Genomic DNA, 20,322 nt, shown 5'->3' on the forward strand with positions numbered 1-20,322 from the left:
CCTTCTTATCCATCACTGACACTGATGAGCTATAGGTTTTGTGACCTTGCATACATGGATATCGTATACAAAAAATATAATTGATTTTGTCTAGGAAGATGATGAATTCAACTGAGACAAACAAGGTATTTGTGACAGATGCAAACAGATTATCAGTACACAGACCATAACAGGTCTGTAAAGGCCAAAACCAGAAAACTTGCATCTGCCCAAATGGAAGCTTTAAGAGCAAACAAGATGTGTGCAGATAAACTTGCAAGTTTATCTGTGCTTATCTGCACACATTGTAGCACACTGATGATCTACAATGACAAATGTTCATTGTAGCTTATGTGCCTCTTCAAGGTTATACTTCTTGCCAATGGCACAGGTGTAAATACTTCTTTTATTACTCCCACAGATAAGATGTCCCATCCAAGGCTGAGGGCCATCATAACCGAATGAGCAACTAAAAAATTGAAACTGAACAAATGAAAGTCCCAAGGATTTGGATGGTAGCATCTGGAAAAAGAAGAATTACTCGCACAGCAAATACCAAAAGAAAATAAATTTAATTGGATAACACACAGTAACCTTCAGGTAGCTAATAGAAATTAAAATAACATGACTTTAAGAAACAAATAACTGCCAATGTAGTGTTACTAAGATAATTGTGTTTTATTTATTTTCACCAGAGCGTAGGCTATTGTCAATGGATGACTAAAATTCTCAGCTCACTGTAATATGTAGCTTGAGATCCATTATAAACATATTATTACACACACATACACAAATTCCTGAAGATGGCCTTAATATAAAGGTCAGAATGTCAAATTTTATTTTGATTTTAAATAAAATAAAATTTGACAAACACAGTAGTGTGTCACCATAATTATGCATAATGATTGCTGATTACCATGTAACCCTGAAAGAAAACAAGTTCAGAGGCTGGCAAAACCATGCTTGCCCTAATGTGCAGCATATAACTCTAACAACAGTCCTTCAAAGGCCTATAAGCAAATAAATGACATATGTTGACTGAGATCATAAGCAAAGCATTCTGATGACATTAATTTTAAATATCTGGAGGTTGCAGTCCTTGGGTAACACCTCATGGGGAAAGGATGTTCCACAGAACTGAAGGAGATAAAATGAAGAATAACTGGGAACTTGGTGAATCAACAGATGAAGTGTAAAAAAAAAACTCTCTGTTGCTACAGATCCATCAGAAGTTGGGCACAATACAGATGCCAGTTCTGAACAGTATTCATGACCATGAAAATATCTGTAGAAGAAACACAACGAAAACCCATGAGAAAGTGACCAACAAATCTTTGAGAGAAAGGCACCAAAAATCAACTGAACCATTCTCTTCTGAATAGCATGAAGAATCTCTAGAGTATTTCAGGTGCACCATCCTAAAACAATATATGGCAGACCTGGCACCTACATAGCATAAGCAATGGGTAGATGGAAAGCAACATGTTGAGCAAAAAAGGATGCCAAGTTGTTTGGAAGCTCATAATGCCACAGAAGTGATGAGCCATCCACATGCATGCCAATAGCTTGCATTTATGTGGTGGGATATCTACGAAATATACCCCATGCTCCGTGTTGATCTTTTCAAGCTGACTAGTATTCTGACTTCCTCTAAGGCTTTGGACAGAGTGGAAATCAAGAAGATGTTCTTGGAATGAAGGCTATTGCTGCCTGGACAATGCAGTCTGCTACATACTTTACTGCTTTATTAATAGATGTTTGAATGACTGTATCAGTACTAAAATTTTTCAAGATTTTCCCATCTTGAAAAATTTTAATACTGAAAAAGCATTCCACTCAGCCTGGTCCATTTTCCACATGGGTATCCACATAGAAGAACATGGTTCCTGTAAAGACATTGTGCAAAGAACAGGAAAGTGATCATTTCCATATATATTCCCCTTTGACATCCCACGTGAGCAGTGGAAGAATGGAAGATGAGCATGTTTAAGATCAGTTGCAGAATATCAGTGGTTAGGCATACGGAAGAAAGTATTGAGTATATTTTTTAAAAAGGAGAGGTTATCATTGTCAAGGATTCGTTCAATGATACAATCTCATCTATTTGTGGTGGCACTATCCCACAGAGTATTGTAACCATTAAAGTCGCCCATAAGAAGTATGGGTTCAAGCAGTTGTAAGATAGGTTGTCAAGATAGATTTCATCTAACTCAGCACTAAGTAGTAAATAAATTGAATACTGTAATAAGAAATCCCATGGATAGGCAAATTGCTACTGCTTCCAAAGCAGTATTAAGGTGGACATGATGGAAAGGAGTATGACTGCCCACTAGGATAGCTACTCCACCATGAGCAGGATCACCTCCAGTTCTGTCCTTGCATACAACAGTGAAATTTCTTAAGATAGGGTCCACATTGGGTCTAAAGTATGTTTCCTGTAGACAGACACAGAAAGGTTTGTGTTTCTGTAGCAAAATCTTCATATCATCAATATTCTGGTGAAACTCGTGACAGTTCCATTGTAAAAATTTACCTATTGTTTTGGCTTTATAGACTTGTCTGGTTTTTGGGAGGTTGAGGGCTTACTTTTGTGAGGTTTATATTTATCAATTGTTTTTGGGAATATGGATGGGCAGTGTTCCTCTTGTAAAATATTCAATACATCTGATGTGTCAAATTCATTTCACAAGTTTAATTTACTTTCAGTAGATACTGAAGTATCAATATTTTTTTTTTTTTTTTTTTTTTTTCTGTGGGGGTATCTGGTGGTTGTAAGTGATATCTTTGCCATAATTTTTTTTGATAAGTGGGTTCTCATCGAATGGAACCATATTTGGAGGAGATGTCTCTGGAGTAAGCACTCAACAGAGAAACGCTTGCAATCATAAAGTTCAGGTATGGTGGAATAGACACACATGTTTGAGATGCTGTTGACATTTTCTTAGCTGCCACCTTCTCAGTATAATAAGATCTCAGAACAAGTGTAGTGGTGGTTAACTTCCTTTTTGCATCTTCATAACATATTTTGCTGCATTTTAATTTTTTAGATTTCTTTTTCATTTTTCCACTTCTCACATGCATGAGAGTAAGCTGGATGATCTCCCTGACTACCACCAGACACCCCTAATCTCACTGGTACATTTATATTAGTATCATATATCTTTTGTTTCTTGCTTCTGTTACCAATGTTGTATCTATTGTATCAGTACTTGCTGGGACTTTGTTAGGGACCCTGAAACGTTTTAGGATGAAGAATTCATGCTCAAGGTTTTTTTTTTTTGTTCTCCACCAGAACTCCCACTCACCAGCAAGCAATGACTGCACTTGGGAGTGGAATGCCGAGTTATCCGGACGTTATACCAGCACCATAGCAAGCCTTGGATCCTGACCAGCCATCCAAGACCACCATCATGCCAGAGTTGTGCAAGACTACTAGGATCTCCCTCTCCAGATGTTCATGTCACACCACATAGCAGCAGGATGCTGGATCCCAATGATTGTCTCGAAGAAAGGATAGTAAAAAAAGACTCAGGAGAAGTAAAGCAAAGAATATGGGAAGAAAAATAGGAGGAATGAAAAGGGCACCAGTACCATCACGAGAGATTCTTCTTCACCACAAAGATGTGCCCCACAGGGAGGCGAAGAGAGAAGAGAAGAAACTGATGTCTTTTTTTTTAGAGGAAAAAACACAAAACCTTGTCTCAGAAGCAGTGAAGGTTACCAAGCAGCCAATGTCCCATCAAAGGACAGTGTGGGGATCACTGTCCAGGGCAGTCTATTTGTCCTGCTCATATGACTGGCCTTGTAATGCTGAAGCATCTTAAGCCTCAAGAGAATCTCATATGAGGACAACTGGAGAGTGCCAACCAACAAAACCATGAATAGGGCCCCAAGTTCAGTGAAAGCAAGTTGTTCACATACACAAAGAAGAGAACAGGTGAGATAGAGTTCTGAGGAACACCTGTATCAACAGAAAGACCAGAGGAAAGAATACCCCTCCACCATTACACATAGTGAATAAACAAAGAGAAAGAAAGAAAACCGGCAATCCAATGATAATGAGTGAAAGCAGACCATAAGACAGCAATTTGCTAAGAAGCCCTTTACACCAAATTCTATCAAATGTCAAGTGGAACAGCACAAGTTTTCCAAACCTTTCTATCACAAGTGTTCAGATGAGGGTGATAGAAAGGTTTGGAGAGCCAGTGTGAATATCACCGATCCACACTGGCAGTCACTGACCAGTTGGCCTCTCCAGGCATCAAAAATTTCTACTGCCAATGACCCTCTCCACCACCACCTTCGAAAACGGAGGTGAGAGCATCAGATTGACAGCCAAATGGTAGACACTTATCACTCCATTTTGGGACTGGCTGTGAAGAGGCCTGTTCTATGTTACAGGGTGGATGCCAGTCGAGTATAATATAGCATACAATATAAGAACAGTTGTCAGCCCACAAGAACATTCTCTGAACACAACCAATGGGATTCCACCAGAATCAGAAGCCTTCTTGACATCTTGCCCATCCAAGACTTTGAAAAATGTTCCTCTTGTGGAGGCATGTGATGCAATGCTCCAGACAGGGAGATAATTTGCTATGGATGAGAAGAATGATGACAGGAGGTTAACCCATCCTCAGGCAACGTTGCAACACCACCTGGGTAAGAAAAAGGCAGAAGCACTGATGGACACCTAACAGCCTCTCAAGGGACCAGACAACATGATCAACATTAGCACAGGAGTGATTTCCCCCTCAAAAGGTAGACCCAGCCCTAATAATAGTTTTGCAAGTGCCACAAGCTCCAAAACAGGCCAAAAATGAAGCTAGTCCTTTTCTCAAGTCATTCACACACAATAAGCTGGCTTCTTGTCCTGGAATCCGTGGTACGAAAATTCTGATCTTGATGGCATCTCTCCAATTGTTCTGAAACATTATGTCCCCAGAGATAACACCTGTCCTGCATCGTTTCTACAATCTATTTTACATAGCTGGTACTCATCTGAATGTGTGGAAGCAATCTCATATCCAGCCTATTCTAAAGGGAGACAGAAGACTACTAACCAACTGCCATCACCTCTGTCCTTTCCAAAATAATGGAGATGGTCATCAAGCCAGCTTCTCCACTACTTAGAGGCTTACCAATTAATCAGCAACCACCAGTATGAATTCTGCCATTCAAGATTTACAACTGACCTCATAGCCTACATTACCCACTACCAGATACAAGCTATGGAAAGATTTGGAGAAACTTGTGCTGTTGCTCTTCGCATTTCCAAAGCTTTAAATTGTGTCTGGCATTGAGGCATACTAAACAAATTGCCATCCTTTTGTCTCTCTACCACTCCCTGCAAATGGGTAGCCAGCTTTCTCACTGGTCAGAAAGTCAGTTTTTTTCGCTACAAGTCACTGTAGATGGTTACCTATCTTTGATTTTGCTGTTTTAAGGATACTTGTGACATAAGACTGAATGATAAATACACGTAAACACAAGAAAGATATTTAATTAACCAAATATTTCGGTCTGGAAATAGCAGACCATCTTCAGTGGTATTACAAGAACAGTTTTAAAAAATACAAGCTAGAATACTAACAATAGATCGTTAAAAATAGAACACGGCGCGTGATGTTATATCACTAAGTATTAAGTATAAAACGGAACATTTTGAAGTAGAGACATAATTGGGGGGAAAAAAAATAAAAAATTAATGAGTAATCTTGATTAGACTTTCCCAGATTTTTGATATAGATATACAGTTTATACGATTCAGGTTGGGACGATGGAGTAAGGCCTCCACGCTTTCCTTGAACAAACGTTCGAACCTATTATTATGTTGGAGGTTTAATGGATTTTTTACAACACTCAAAAAGAATTAAAACAGAATTTAATACTTCCTATATTTCGTCCTAGTCACTAGGACATCTACGGTGATTACAAAAACAATTAATGTAACATGCACACAAAAACTTACAATACTAAGCCCAACCACGTGGGTGACACTAAAGTCCTATCTAGGTGGAGCGCCCTCTAAGGGCGGTCGTAGGTGGCCTGGAATCTAAGGTGGGAACTCTGGTGATGAGTGTTTCCCAAATCTTCGGAAGCTTAATACAACTGTATTTGTTAAGATTTGGTTGGTTTTTGAGAGCTGATGCTGCTTCTAAGAAAAGTCTTTCTTGAATTTGCTGTGGTAGAGCATGGTGGTTTTCTTCCATGATACTCTGTGGGTGGTGTCCAAAACATGGTCAGCCAAGCTTGAATGGCCATAGTTGTGTTTAACGATGTACGACTTGTGTTCCTCCAGGCGGATGGATGCTGATCTGCCTGTCTGTCCAAAGTACGCAAGCTTACAGGAACAGGGTACTTTGTAAACTCCAGGCAGAGAGAGAGAGGAGGGAGCTGATGCATTTTTGGAAATTATGGAGACAACTACCGTGTTTGAATAAAAACTTTAGTTTAATATTACTAAAATTTTACAATTCGACGTTTCGACCTTTATGTCAAGGTCATCTTCTGGAGCGTACAAATATACACAGGAAACAAGCTATACTACAATCATACTGGTTCGTTAAAGACACCGACTAACCGCTACCACAATTGTTGGCCTGACCTCTGGTGAAAAAAAAAAAAAAAAAAAAAAAAAATTATACATCAACGCTAGAGTCCTATTATTTGTGTTGTCTACTATATACATATATTAACATCATTCCATCCAGTTGGAGTGGAATGGTTTCTAATACTAGCGGATTGGCTAGGGTCCTGACTTATGTTGAATCTTTCATATTAGGTTGGCTGAATGTGTGCCATCCAGATCCTTGGAATTTGCATACCATCTTTATTGTTGATATTTGGGTGGTTTATCAGGATTTCGCAGGATTCTTTAAATTTTCTTTCGTACCATGTTTTTGTGCGGTGTAAGGAGCAGGTGCTTTTCCAGTTGATTTGGTGTAAGGTGTTAAGTGCATGGTCTGAGAGGCCTGCTTCACCATAATGGTTATATTTAATGTGTCTAATGTGTTCTTTCTTGCGTATAGGGATTGTCCGTCCTGTTTCACCAATGTACAGTAAGTTACAGGTAGCGGATGCAATAGACTCCAGGATGTGCTAATGGGAGGAGAGGATCCTTAGAGGAGCTGAATATAGTTTTAAGTTTAGTGGGTGGTTTAAATGTGGCATTGAGGTTATAATGTTGTAGGATTCTGTTGATTTTTTCTGATAACCCTTTAATGTATGGGATGGCTATGGTTTTACTGTAATCTAGATTCGTTTTTGTTGTGGTTTTATAGAGTATTTTATTGACAGTATTTTTGTTATAGCCATTGTTTATGAATGTGTCACTAATGATTTTTAGTTCTTGTTTCAGGGCTTGCTGGTTAGAGCAAATAGTTGTGGCTCTGTTTTTAAGGGTGTTAATGACTCCATATTTTTGTGCTGGGTGGTGGTATGAATTCGCATGTATGTATTGGCCCGTGTGTGTCGGTTTTCGGTAGACCGTGAAGGATAGACTGCCTGAAGGAAGACGTGTAACTAGTGTGTCTAGGAACGGGAGCGAATTTTGGTTTTCAATTTCGATGGTAAATTGTATGCGTTCGTGTTGTTTGTTTAGGTGGCTGAGGAATGTGTTTAGCGTTTGTCGCCCGTGCGGCCAGATCGCGAACACGTTGTCAACGTATCTGAGCCAGATTGTCGGTCGAAGCGTGGCGGAATCAAGAGCCCTTTGCTCAAAGGTTTCTATGAAGAAGTTCGCGATTGGGGAGGGGGGGGGGGGGAATAATGGTGAGCCCATGGCTGTACCTTCCTTTTGTAGGTAGAATTTGTTTTGCCACACAAAGTAACCGGACTTTAGTACGTGGGCAAAGAGGGCCGTAATGTCGGGCGGAAATTTGTTCTGTAGTAGGAGAATTGTGTCATTGATGGGGACATTAGTGAAAAGGGCAGAAACGTCAAAACTGACTAATAGGTCGTCTTTGTCGAGTGTTATGTTTTTGATTTTGTTTATAAAGTGTTGTGTATTTTTTATGTAGGAGGGGGAATGACCTACCAACTCCTTGAATGTTGCCGCTAATTTCTTGGCTAGGTGGTAATTGGGACTGTCTATTCCTTCCACTATTGGTCGAAGGGGCACATTTTGTTTGTGTATTTTTGGAACCCCATATATTCTGGGGGGGGGCGGGCGTAGTGGGGTTTGAGTTTTTTAACTGTGTCTGGTGGCCAAGAAGTGACGGACTTTAGTAGTTTTTCTGTTTTGTCCTTTATCCTTTTCGTTGGGTTATAATTTACCATTTTATATGTGTTGTTATCGGCTACTAGTTGGTTCATTTGCAGTATGTATGTTGACCTGTCAAGGACAACAGTGGCAATGCCTTTATCAGCTTTCGTTATTATTATGTTTTGTTTGGCTTTTAATGATTTAATTGCTGCTAATTCTGTTTTAGTCATGTTGTTCTGTATGGTTTTCTTGGTATTTAGGACATTACTGGTTTCTAGTCGTATTTTGTCTGCTTTGTTGTTAGGGAGGGATCTGATGCCTCTTTCAATGTGGTAGATAAAATCCAGTTTGTTTACCTTTTTGGGCGCTATTGCATAGTTCAGTCCTTTATTCAGCAGCGTGAGTTCGCCGTTGTTCAGGGTGTGGCTTGATATGTTGATCACATGGTTCTTGCTTGTCGGTGGTTGGTCGCTCCTTGTCTCCCTTGTTTGTTGTTCATTGTTGTTTCTCGGGGAGGAAGTCCTCTGATTGGCCGCCATATTTTGCCGTTGTTTCAACCTATGGAATTTTTTCTTGAGTTTTTCTTTATTCTTTTCCAGGGTATGCTTGGCCGAATTGTCAGTAATTCTTTCAAGTGTTTGTAGAATGTCTGGATTAACATAGTTCGATAGTTCTGATTGTAATTTAGAAACTAGGTTTTGTGTTGTAACTAGGTTTCGGCGGGCTGTTTGGATCTGTTCTCTAAGCATTGCTTTTTCTGTGCGGTCATAGATACAGAGTGCCTTAGCGGACGTAAATTTCTTTTTTAGCCTGATGCAGATCGGAATGAGATTATTGTCTCTGCATCTCTTTAAAAAGGCCAGCCGATTGATCAGGAGAGAAATACGAATCTTTAGCTTACCATAGCGATTGCAGCGCTTGTGGGTATCATTTCCATGGATGATCTGAATCCTTTCTTTTAGGCTTGCACGGTGATCCGAATGCATTTTTGGAAATTATGGAGACAACTACCGTGTTTGAATAAAAACTTTAGTTTAATATTACTAAAATTTTACGTTTCGACCTTTATGTCAAGGTCAGTACTGGAGCGTACAAATATACACAGGAAACAAGCTATACTACAATCATACTGGTTCGTTAAAGACACTGACTAACCGCTACCACAATTGTTGGCCTGACCTCTGGTGAAAAAAAAAAAAAAAAAAAAAAAAAAGGAGGGAGCTGATCTTTCGTAGAACGGATAAAGGGAGCAAGTTTGCGGTAGCGCTTATATGCTGTATGTAGGTTATACTTTTTTAGTATCTTGGCTATTTTTTTCCGAAGTGCCACAGATGTGGGGTATGGTGATGGCATTTTTAAAATCTTGTTGACGAGAGGGACGGGGAATGGGGGAGGAATTGATTATTTTTTTGATACTGTGTTCGCTGTAGCCATTGGCGAGGAAAGTTCTGTGTATGTGGTTAAGCTCAGTAGTGAGGGCGGTTCCACTGGAACAAAGATTGTGGGCTCTCTTGGTAAGGGTTTTAATGATGCCGTATTGTTGTGAGGGGTGGTGGTGGGAGAGTTTGTGAATGTATCTGCCTGTGTGTGTGGGTTTTCTGTATACTGTGAAGGCAAGTGTATCATTAGGCAGGGGCGTGACTAAGGTGTCTAGGAAGGGTAAACAATTATTCTTTTCCTTTTCCATAGTAAACTGGATTCTTGAATGTAGGCTATTGAGATGACCGAGGAAGGAGTCTAACGTGTCTGGGCCATGAGGCCAAATAGAGAACACATCATCTACATATCTTAGCCAGATAGAAGGTTTGAGTGGGGCTGAGTCTATGGCTCGTTTTTCGAAATCTTCCATATAGAAATTGGCAAGGGGGGGGTGAGAACCCATGGCGGTTCCCTCTATCTGCTTGTAGATTTTGTTATTCCAAGAGAAATACCCAGAGTTGATGGCAAAGGAAAAGAGATCTAAGATGTCGGAGGGGAAAACGTTTTCTAAGAGAGATAAAGTGTCAGTTAAGGGAATATTGGTAAACAAAGAGGAGATATCAAAGCTTACTAATATGCCTGTATTATTTAAGGTTAAATTTTCTGTGAGGGCTTTAAAGTGGGTCGAGTTTTTTATATAGGAAGCTGAATTTCCGGTGAGGGGGGGGGGACAGAGAGTTGGCCAGCTGTTTAGACAGTCTGTAACAAGGTGCAAGAAAGAACTTTCTTCTATCCAACAATACATGAAACTCAGTGGCTTTTCTAAAAAAAAGTACTCAACATCTCAATTCTTATAATCCTCCACAAAACAACAAAATTTCAATACGTCGAGTGCCTATTCCTTATATCTCCGGTATTTCAGAACTTATCGCAACAATTTTAAAGAAATATGATTTAACAACTACGTATTCACCTATTAACAAATTGTCTTCTCATTTTCCTTCTCCTAAAGATAAACACTCAACTTTATCTCTTCCTGAAGTTTATCAAACTCCTTGCAACTGTGATCTTTCCTATTTTGGACAGACTAGACGTTCTCTTGAAAAAAGAATCTAAGAACATCAATCCTCCATTCTTCACAACAACCTGAAAAGTCTGGATTGGCTCAACACGGGATTGAAATTAACCACAGCATCTTTTGGTCCAGGACTCGCCTGTTACATAGATTCCGTTATAGGTTCGAACGTTTGTTCAAGGAAAGCGTGGAGGCCTTAACTCCATCGTCCCAACCTGAATCGTAATGACTGTATGTCTATATCAAAAATCTGGGAAAGTCTAATCAAGATTAAAAAAAAGATTAAAAAAAAAAAATGTATTTATTTTTTTTTCCCCAATCATGTCTCTACTTCAAAATGTTCCGTTTTATACTTAATACTTAGCGATATAACATCATGCGCCGTGTTCTATTTTTAACGATCTATTGTTAGTATTATAGCTTGTATTTTTTAAAACTGTTCTTGTAATACCACTGAAGATGGTCTGCTATTTCCAGACCGAAATATTTGGTTAATTAAATATCTTTCTTGTGTTTATGTGCATTTATCATTCTACCTATCTTTGAGCTTCACCACCAATGCTGGAGTGCCTCAGGGCTCTGTCTTATCACCTACTCTCTTTCTCCTGTATATAAATGACCTACTCACAATCACCATTAATCCTATCCACAGCTTTACAGGTGAGAGTACCCTCCATTCATCCTACTTATATGACAAATGCCAAGCTGCAAGATCTACAACTAGTGCCTTAAACAGCAAACTATATACTATCCTTCGATGGAGTAAGGACAATCTTGTCACATTCAATGCTATCAAATCATAGTCTTGCCTTTTCTCTTGTAAAAGAGATATCAGCTCTGCTTACCTTACCCTCAGTAATGCACAAATTACCAGACAAGACCAGATCTCTCTGTTTGGACTAACATTTACCTCCAATCTCTCCTAGCATAAACACATCATATCAATAGCCTCCTCATCATCCAAAAAACTAGGCATTCTCTTTTGTTCAAGATGCTATCCAACTTTTAACTATATACAAATCCCAAATTTGCTCATGCTTAGAATACTGCTCATATTCTGGGGGTAGTGCACCTAAAAACTTCCCCCAAAATCCTTGATCCTGTCCAGAAGAGAACAGTTTAGTTCACAGATGATCCTTCTCTTACACATTCACTTCAACCCTTATCTCACAGATGCATCATTTCCCACTTTTTTGCACCTGTTAATATAAGAGCAGTAGCAGTCCTTTACTGTGCAACTGCAAACACACCAAATATACTTCTCCTCTTCCTCTTTTATTCCATCTAACTCTGTCCTATGGAACAGCTTTTCTCACAAAATATTCCCAAATAACTACAACCTGCAATTTTTCAAAAAAAAACCCAATAAACTTCTATTTCAGTTCTCCTACCTTTTGTGTATGGGATCAACATGAAAAAAACTTTCCTGGAAAAATATGGCTTGGATGTAGAGGTGGAAATTTTGAACAGAGCATGAAATGATAACCCACCCCTCCATTTCAACATGGATATATATTTTTATTTTTTTGTAGCAAGTTCATAAGTATTTTGAGAATGGAAACAATAGTTGACCATGGAAAGAGAGAGAAGTCTTAAAAATCCCCCCACCTTTGACATAATTTTTGCCAGTGTTGAAATACACAGGTTGTGAATGATCAAAGGAAGGGCATAAGTGATAGTCAGATAAGACCATGGTCTGTACACCAATAAGAGTAGCCACCCAACAGTGCATCCAGAACTGGTCAACAAAAGAGCTAGATGAGTGGAGTGGCCGATCATGAACCCTCTTCATGAAATGAATGATTCACTCTACAGGACATTTTCCTGCAGCAATATCTCTGTCTCTTCTCTAGCTCAACCAGTGGAACCATAAAATGATGAGTTAGCCAAAGAAAACACTCCACTGCAGAAAATCAAGTCCCAAAGACAAGAGTCAAAGGAGTCAGATTAATTTTCAGATTTGGAGGCAATAGCAGATAAACAATATATGGTGAGGCAAGGAAATCCCAAGCTAGAGAACGCAAAAAAGGGGAGATTGAAGATTAGGCAATATCAATCAGAATGCACAAAAGCACAAGTACTACCTCTTGTGGTGGAAGGAAGCATACAAAGTGTGATTCTGACAGTTAAAATGAGCTGTAGTTGTCATCGTAGAGATTTAGAGTTTGATCCAGGTTTGAATATCTGCAGGTAATGGTGCACATCATTTAGGTTGGTGTTTATACTATGAATGCCAGTGAAGTGAATGTGGAAAAAATCCTTTCTCCCTTTGGAAAAATCCCCTTCAAGTAATCATTTACTGGAATTCGTGGACAAATATTTGCTGACTGCTTGTTCCAGGCTACACTGTACTGTTTGAAGCATGTCATTGTGAGCATGGTGATTAATGTCATACAATACCAAATGATCCAGTTTCTTGGAGATGTCTGTGAGCATCAATAATAACTTGTGAATTAGAGACAATCAGTGGTATTCCTCAACAGCAGTAGCAGCTTTATCATTGCCATTACAAAAATCGTAACGAAAGGGGAAATTTGTACTCCTTATTCAAAAACTTAGCCAGCAATTTTTCATTAAGTATACAGTCAAACCAATAACACATAACAGGACAGTTTAGAAGCTCCTAGAACTAGACTACATAACTCAACCACATAGTATACAGTCAGGCAGCACTGCAATTAAAAACTTGTTTTTTTTTAAAATCACTTAAGGAATATTCTTGACATATGGTATATTCTTCCTGGGACAGTCCTAAATAGATACACAGTCTAATAAATCAAATGATATTGTTTTATTAAAGAATATTTCTTACAGGACTTTAATAAATCAAGGAAAGCAGAATACTTGATCTTACTAAAGGGAGAAGATCAAACTATACATTTTTTATTTGGTCAGAAATATGGAAACCTCTAAGATTTAGATTTCATCAACATTTACTCGTTGATATCATGGATATGCTGATATGAACATTGGATAGTAACATTCCACAATCAAACAATATTCACTTGTTAAGGCCCTTATCTGCATATAAACTTGAATTGCACCATTTTGTTTTATGACAGTTGTGGTTGGAAATGAGAGGACAGCCATTCCTTCTTCAACATAAATGACTCTGTAAGCAGTAAAAGTGCCCCTGTTGCGATTAATCTTTTGAATACTAGGAGACAGGTCCGTTTTTTCTTCAATGAGCTTAGTCCTCCTGATAGAAAGAGGAAGAGATGTGAGCTGAATGATTTAACCTTGTGTACAGGTTTAGGTGTTGGAAGTTATTTATCATGCTTGAACAGTATTACACAACATAAAAACAATGCACAATAAATGAGATAATTTACTGGCTAATATTTCACTGTATTTTTAATTCACATCTTCAGAGCACAACTACTTGACATAATACACAAGCAACAATAAGCAAAGAAAACAAATTGAAATTGTAATGGACAAAATACCTAAAAATATTCTAATTCTGCACCCTTTAATGCTGAATAAACAGAAGTTGTGATAGCTGTTGGGTCGTGGTTGATCTTAAAATGATCGTCTCCCAAATTTTATACAAATTAAAGTAGCTTTACTTGTTGATTAGAAGAGTATTTCTTCAATGTCACTGTGCTTTAATCTCTCAAACTTGTAATAACTTCTCCATAGAATATTAGTTTTCTTCCATTTAATCCTGTGTGAAGAGATGCTCAAAGAAACATCTGCCAATCCCAACTTGCCATAATAATAATAATAATAATAGAAAAATGTATATTTTGTTCACAGATGTTCTGCCTCTACTGATGCTGTTCTGATAATTGAAGGGTTGGATAAGTGAAGTACAATTACATGGTGCTCTACCACAAGTACGTGGGTGGTCTAAAAAGTTCACGGCCTCGATCATAGATTGCAACACTACTGGCAAGATTTTTTCCCCCTAAGTTGGTACATCTGTCATAAGCATCCATGTGAAATTGAAAGTCATTCTATCAAGTAGTTTGTTTTATACAGCTGTCTGAAGCAAAAGTGTTGTCTGTATCCCTTGAAATGGATAAAATTGAGTATCATGCAGGTATAAAATTATTTGTAAAAGAAGGTTTAACACCAAAAGAAATTCATTCGAAGTTCATAAAGGTTTATGGGCAATCTTCTCCTTTGTTTTTGACAATTAAGAAATGGGCTGCTGAGTTTAATGTGGCTATACAGCCTTGAAGATGATTCATGTGAAGGACGTTCAAAAAGGGTAACAACACTAGAAATCATTGATCAAGTGCACGATATGGTATTGGATAACAGGCGAGTCAAAGGGCGTGAAACTGCTGAGACTATAGGCATTTCAAAAGAACATGCAGGATATATTTTACATGAAGAATTGCAAATGAAAAAGCTTTGTGCAAGATGGATGCTGCGCTTGCTTACAGCAGATCAAAAACCCACTCGCATGAAAATCTCTGAACAGTGCTTGGAGCATCTTAACAAGAATAAAACTGATTTTGTGCATCGATTTATTGCTATGGATGAGATTTGAATTCACCATTACTATTTCTCTAAGTATTATTCTTTTGGTCAGACTCCAGGTTTCACCAGAATCCAAACAGCAGTCAAAACAGTGGACAGAAGCCGGTTGTTCAGCACCATCATCTTTCATCAGGACAATGTACCTGCCCACAAAGGTGTTTTGGCAATGGGAAAATTAAGAGATCTGCACTATGGATTGTTGGAACATCCACCCTATTCCCCAGATTTGGCTCCCTCTGACTTCTATCTCTTCCCAAAACTAAAACTCTTCCTTGCTGGTCAGAGTTTTTGAATCAAGAGGTGATTGCAGCTGTAGACGGGTATTTTGCAGATCTTACTGAGACAGGGACGGGATAATGGCGCTGGAACATTGCTGGAATAAATGTATTAGTCTTAAAGGAGATTATGTTGAAAAATAAAAATAATCTTGAAATTATAAATATTTTTTCATTATTAGGCAGAGAACTTTTCAGACCATCCTTGGAAGTTGGCATACGTGGGTTGGTTAATTGAAGAGTCTTTGTTTAGAAGATCAGATAAATGATAGATTGCTGTACAATACAATAAAATGCAAATGATTGCTGTGAAAACATTCCCAGCGAGACCAGAAGAGTCTATTTTAAAAGTATATTAAAAAGACTTATTCTGTTCAACATACCCAAAGTTTTCTGTGCCAGATGTTGATTCAATGTTGAATTCTGCCACAGGAACTCCTCTTGCTGCTACTTCTGGTGCAAACATAGCTGCTGGATATACTACAGATGATGTGCCAATCTAGAAAAAGATGCAATAATTTATAAACTACTAAATATAATAGAACAGATTATGATAACATTTTCCATGCAATGCAAAATTTTAATGCTTATATATAATATATAATTCATTTCCTGCTGAAATATGTCTTTTTTTTTTTTTTTAATATCCATAGAATGATGATGATCACCATGTCCAAGTCTATTCATTGAGCTATCATCATCAACAGCTTTCCTCAGTCCACTGCTGGATGAATGCCTCTCCATGCTTTTTCCATTTTAGCCGGGTTTGTGCATCTTTCCACCATAAATGTCCATAATAACTTGTTATCTCATCATCCCATCTTACCATTGGTCTATTTTATTCTTCGTTCTCTTTGTCCATCTGTTGTCAGACATTCTCTTTCGATGTCCTGCCCAGTGCCATTTGTTGCATTTTACTACTAAGGCAATGTCCATTACCTTTGTTTGCTTCCTTATCCAAGTATTATTCTTTTTATCTAATGGCTATTCCCAAAATTGTGTTGTTTTCAGTTTCTCTAGGTATTATTCTTTTGGTCAGACTCCGGGTTTCACTCCCATAGGTCATTGTTGGGAGCACACAGTGGTTGCAGATCTTTCTTTTTAGGCAGTTTGGTAAACTGATTTTAAATATCTCTCTTAAAATTATCTCTCTCTCTTTTAAATATGTAAATAGTTAAAAACTTTCGATGCTGCTGTTATTCTAGCTGAATTTCATTATCAAGTTTATGGTTGTTTGTAATGATCTGTCCTAGATATTTGTATGAATTCACTATTTCAGTCTTTCTTTGATTTATTTCAATTTGTTTTCATTCTGAAGTATTTCCACTATTATTAATAGAGCCCTCCAGGGACTCATTGTGGAAGGCCACATACTACATGCATCAGCTATCATACTTATTCTTGAATTCATTCACATTGCTCACACTCAGCTTCCAAGGATACAGTTTTGTCCTTTCCCCACCCTGCATAAATTGAAAATCCATCAATTGAAATCCTGTATGATCCTTTCAGAAGTTTGTGAGTTTCAATCATATCACCCCCTCTTTCTCCTGTTTGCTAGTGTCTGCAGTCTACAAATTCTCAATCTAGCTTCATAATCAGTATTCATCATTTTTTAACACTCTCCATTGCACTCTCTCCAATATATCAGAATCACAATGGAAACCAGGAGACCAGACCTGCACACAATAGTCCAAGTGAGGTCTTATCAAGGCCTTGTAAAGAGGCAAAATGACATCCTTATCTTTACATGTGAAAATTTGTTTCAGCATTGCAATTATTTTTTGAGTTGTATTTGCAACCTTTGCTACATGGGCCATGAACTTCAACTTCTTATCTACTAACACTCCAAGATCCCTAGCCTCATCAGTTTCTTCAAGCATAATCCCACCAATAGAATATGACATTGGATATCTAATCACACCAAAATGAGTGACTTTACATTTACTGACATTGAACTGACATCCATTTTCCCATGTCCACAATTCCAACCTATTCAAATCATTCTGCAAGTACTGCATATCAGCAGAATTCCTGATTACCCTACCTATCTTTGCATCATCAGCAAATAGCTGTATGTCACTTGTCAAATTCTTCCCAATATGATTAATGTATAGATTGAATAACAGTGGATTAAATGACACAGATCTCCTTTTGGTACACCTCTGGTTACCTTAAATCTTGCAGACTCACATCCCCCATATACCACTTTTTGATATGTCAGTCAGCCACCCTCTTACCCACACTAATATTCGATAATCCAAATCCATATTCTCCAATTAATGAAACAAGTCTAACATACTGTATTCTGTTAAAAGTTTTAGAAAATTAAAAAGAATCATGGTGTATCTATTCCTCTTGTCTAGTTCAATAGTAACATTGAATGAAAACAAAGTAAATCCATGTTGCTCATTGCAAAGTAGAGATTCACTGTCAACCCATTTCTGAATGCAACCCCTAACCAATTTGTCCAAAATTTTTGCCACCACTCTTGAGATACTAATTGGTTGATAGTTGGATACATAGGTCTTTGTGACACCCTTTTGCAATGGAATTACCACACATTCTTTCATTCCTGCGGAATGTTCCCTGTTCTGAGATTCATATTAAAAAGCCTGGTTCAAAGGAATAGCCAGTTCAGCTGAACACTTTTTTTTAAGCACACATGCTGATATCCCATCGGTCCCTATTGCTGAATTCTTACTCAGTTTGTGCAACAGCTCTAATACCTCATCCTCATACACCTGAGTTTCTTCATCCAGTGAAGAGGTAGCAGTGAACTCAATGTCATGTACACCAGGTTGATAGCTTTTAAAAAAATGGACACTCATTAGTTGAACAACTTCTTCTGCATCTATAACCCTCACACCATCTGCATTTAAAAGAGTTATTCTTTCATATCCATTCATTCTTTTACTTGCAGCATATCGATAGAATTCTTGTGGGTTGTCTTTAGCATGCAGAGCTAGTTTCTTTTCATGCACAAACTTTACTTTCGGTACAACAGTTATGACTATTCTAGCATGCTGCTTATAATTTTCATAACGGACATCATCCTTATGCATACGGTATTCCTTCCACATCATCATTTTCTTACAAATCGCTTACTTAATAGGATAACACATCCATTTGACTCCTATCCTATTTATTCTTCAAACTCTCATGACACATTCTGATATCACATCATTTAAGTATTGTTTAAATGCTTCCCATGCACTGCCACTGAACTCAGTATACTTCTCAGTTGGTCATAATTTCCTGCTTTGAAGTTCAGCATGTAGCCTTTTGCTGAATTGAACATTCATAAACTTAGTCACTTCCCAAGTGAGTACTGCATGATCACTGTCACCAACAGTGATCATGCGTGGAGGCATACTAGTTACATCTTTAACTGAAACGCCTTGTGACACTATGATGAAATCTAACACTCTTTGACCTCGAGTTCCTTCTGTCACATGCTGCTTGAGGAAGTTGTCCCGCAACAACTCAATAAATGCATTTTCATTCTTCACATGAGATTCTACTGCTATCAAATCAATATTTGGATAATTAAATTCTCCCATTATGATTACTCTTTTCGAGCTCATCTTTTCTATTTGGTGATGCATTTCCTCATCACTAGCAAATGAACCACCAGGTCTGTAACAACACCCGCTACGTAACTGATCTTGTTAGATTCACACCAGATGGCTTCAAACTCACTGCCACATGAAATACTGTTAGTAGTAGTAGTACCACAATCACAGGTCTCAACACTAACTGGATTCAAATCATCCGATATCATTAGCAGCATGCCCCCTCATGATCCTCTCTTATCCTCCCTAAAAATATTGTACCCTTACACTCGATACCAGTTAGTATGTCTGATTCTGATAGCCAGGTCTCACTAATGCCTACAATCTGAGGTCCCAACATATTGACTAAGGCAACAAACTCTACCCTTTTGTTTCTGATACTCCTAGCATTTGTATACAGACATAATAATCTACCTGCATGTTCTTTTGTATACTCTTGTCTGCAGTCTGCATGACACAGTTGAACAACTTGCAGATCTCTATTCTTCTCTAGTGCCTTATACATGTAGACATCTTTTGCACATGTTTGATGGACCTGAAGCAGATGAACACAAAGTCGAAATTGTTCTCTCCTTGTCAACATTTCCATGATAAAGCCCATTCCCATCATTAACACAGTTATATAACATTGTTGCTCTTACAGTCACATTCCCACCATTCCTCCCTTTATAATTTAGTTTCCCTGACTCTCTGTGTTAGGTCTCATACCAGTTATTAGTTTTTATAGAATCCTGATGTGTAGGCCATTCCTCTTATACAAATCCAGTCTTTCCTCAAACTCACTCCACATATCCAAAAACTCGCATCGATTCCTTCTGTACAGCCTACTCATTGAATTGTTTGCCATCATAGCCCTTCTTTTTTTATCATTTTTATCATATCGAGGCAAAATAGTGACAATTTCCACTTTCTCACTCTTCACTCGCACCTCTTCCAACAACTCTTTCATGTCCTCTCTCATAATGAACTTATTGCTAGTTAAGTCATTAGTACCTACTACAATTACGATCTTGTTTACTTTTCTTTTCTGTTTTTGAATTACTTTTTTTATCTTATTAATTTTTGCTTCAGGAAAACTCGAAGTTATAACTCACTCATCAATAGCATGTTTTATTATAGGGTCACCATACCAAATAACATCTTTCTTTCTACAATTGATACAGCCATATTTATGTGTAGGCCTATATCCAGACTTACTTCATTTAATTAAATAATCATGTGTTCTAGTTATTTTGATGGTATTGCTATTATAATGATATCAGCAAATCATAGCTTGCTTAACTATTCTTCATCAATATTCAG

The 20,322-nt window shown here is 38.0% G+C and overlaps 1 protein-coding gene across 4 annotated transcripts in view; it reads right to left on the reverse strand.

Annotated features, from left to right (window-relative positions):
• LOC150100874 (NAD-dependent protein deacylase sirtuin-5, mitochondrial-like) overlaps positions 1 to 20,322 on the reverse strand; it is a 160,428-nt gene that overhangs the window by 10,029 nt on the left and 130,077 nt on the right. For all 4 annotated transcript variants that reach the window (XM_090402093.1, XM_090402095.1, XM_090402094.1 and 1 more), the window contains exon 8: positions 15,829 to 15,944. In XM_090402093.1, coding sequence (XP_090258219.1) covers positions 15,829 to 15,944 — 116 coding nt within the window. The remainder of the gene's footprint in view (positions 1 to 15,828; positions 15,945 to 20,322) is intronic.

Source organism: Typopeltis vanoorti, chromosome 12 (genome assembly GCF_054136105.1).
Source record: "Typopeltis vanoorti isolate ZY-2024b chromosome 12, IOZ_Tvanoo_1.0, whole genome shotgun sequence".
Classification (NCBI taxonomy): Eukaryota; Metazoa; Arthropoda; class Arachnida; order Uropygi; family Thelyphonidae; genus Typopeltis; species Typopeltis vanoorti.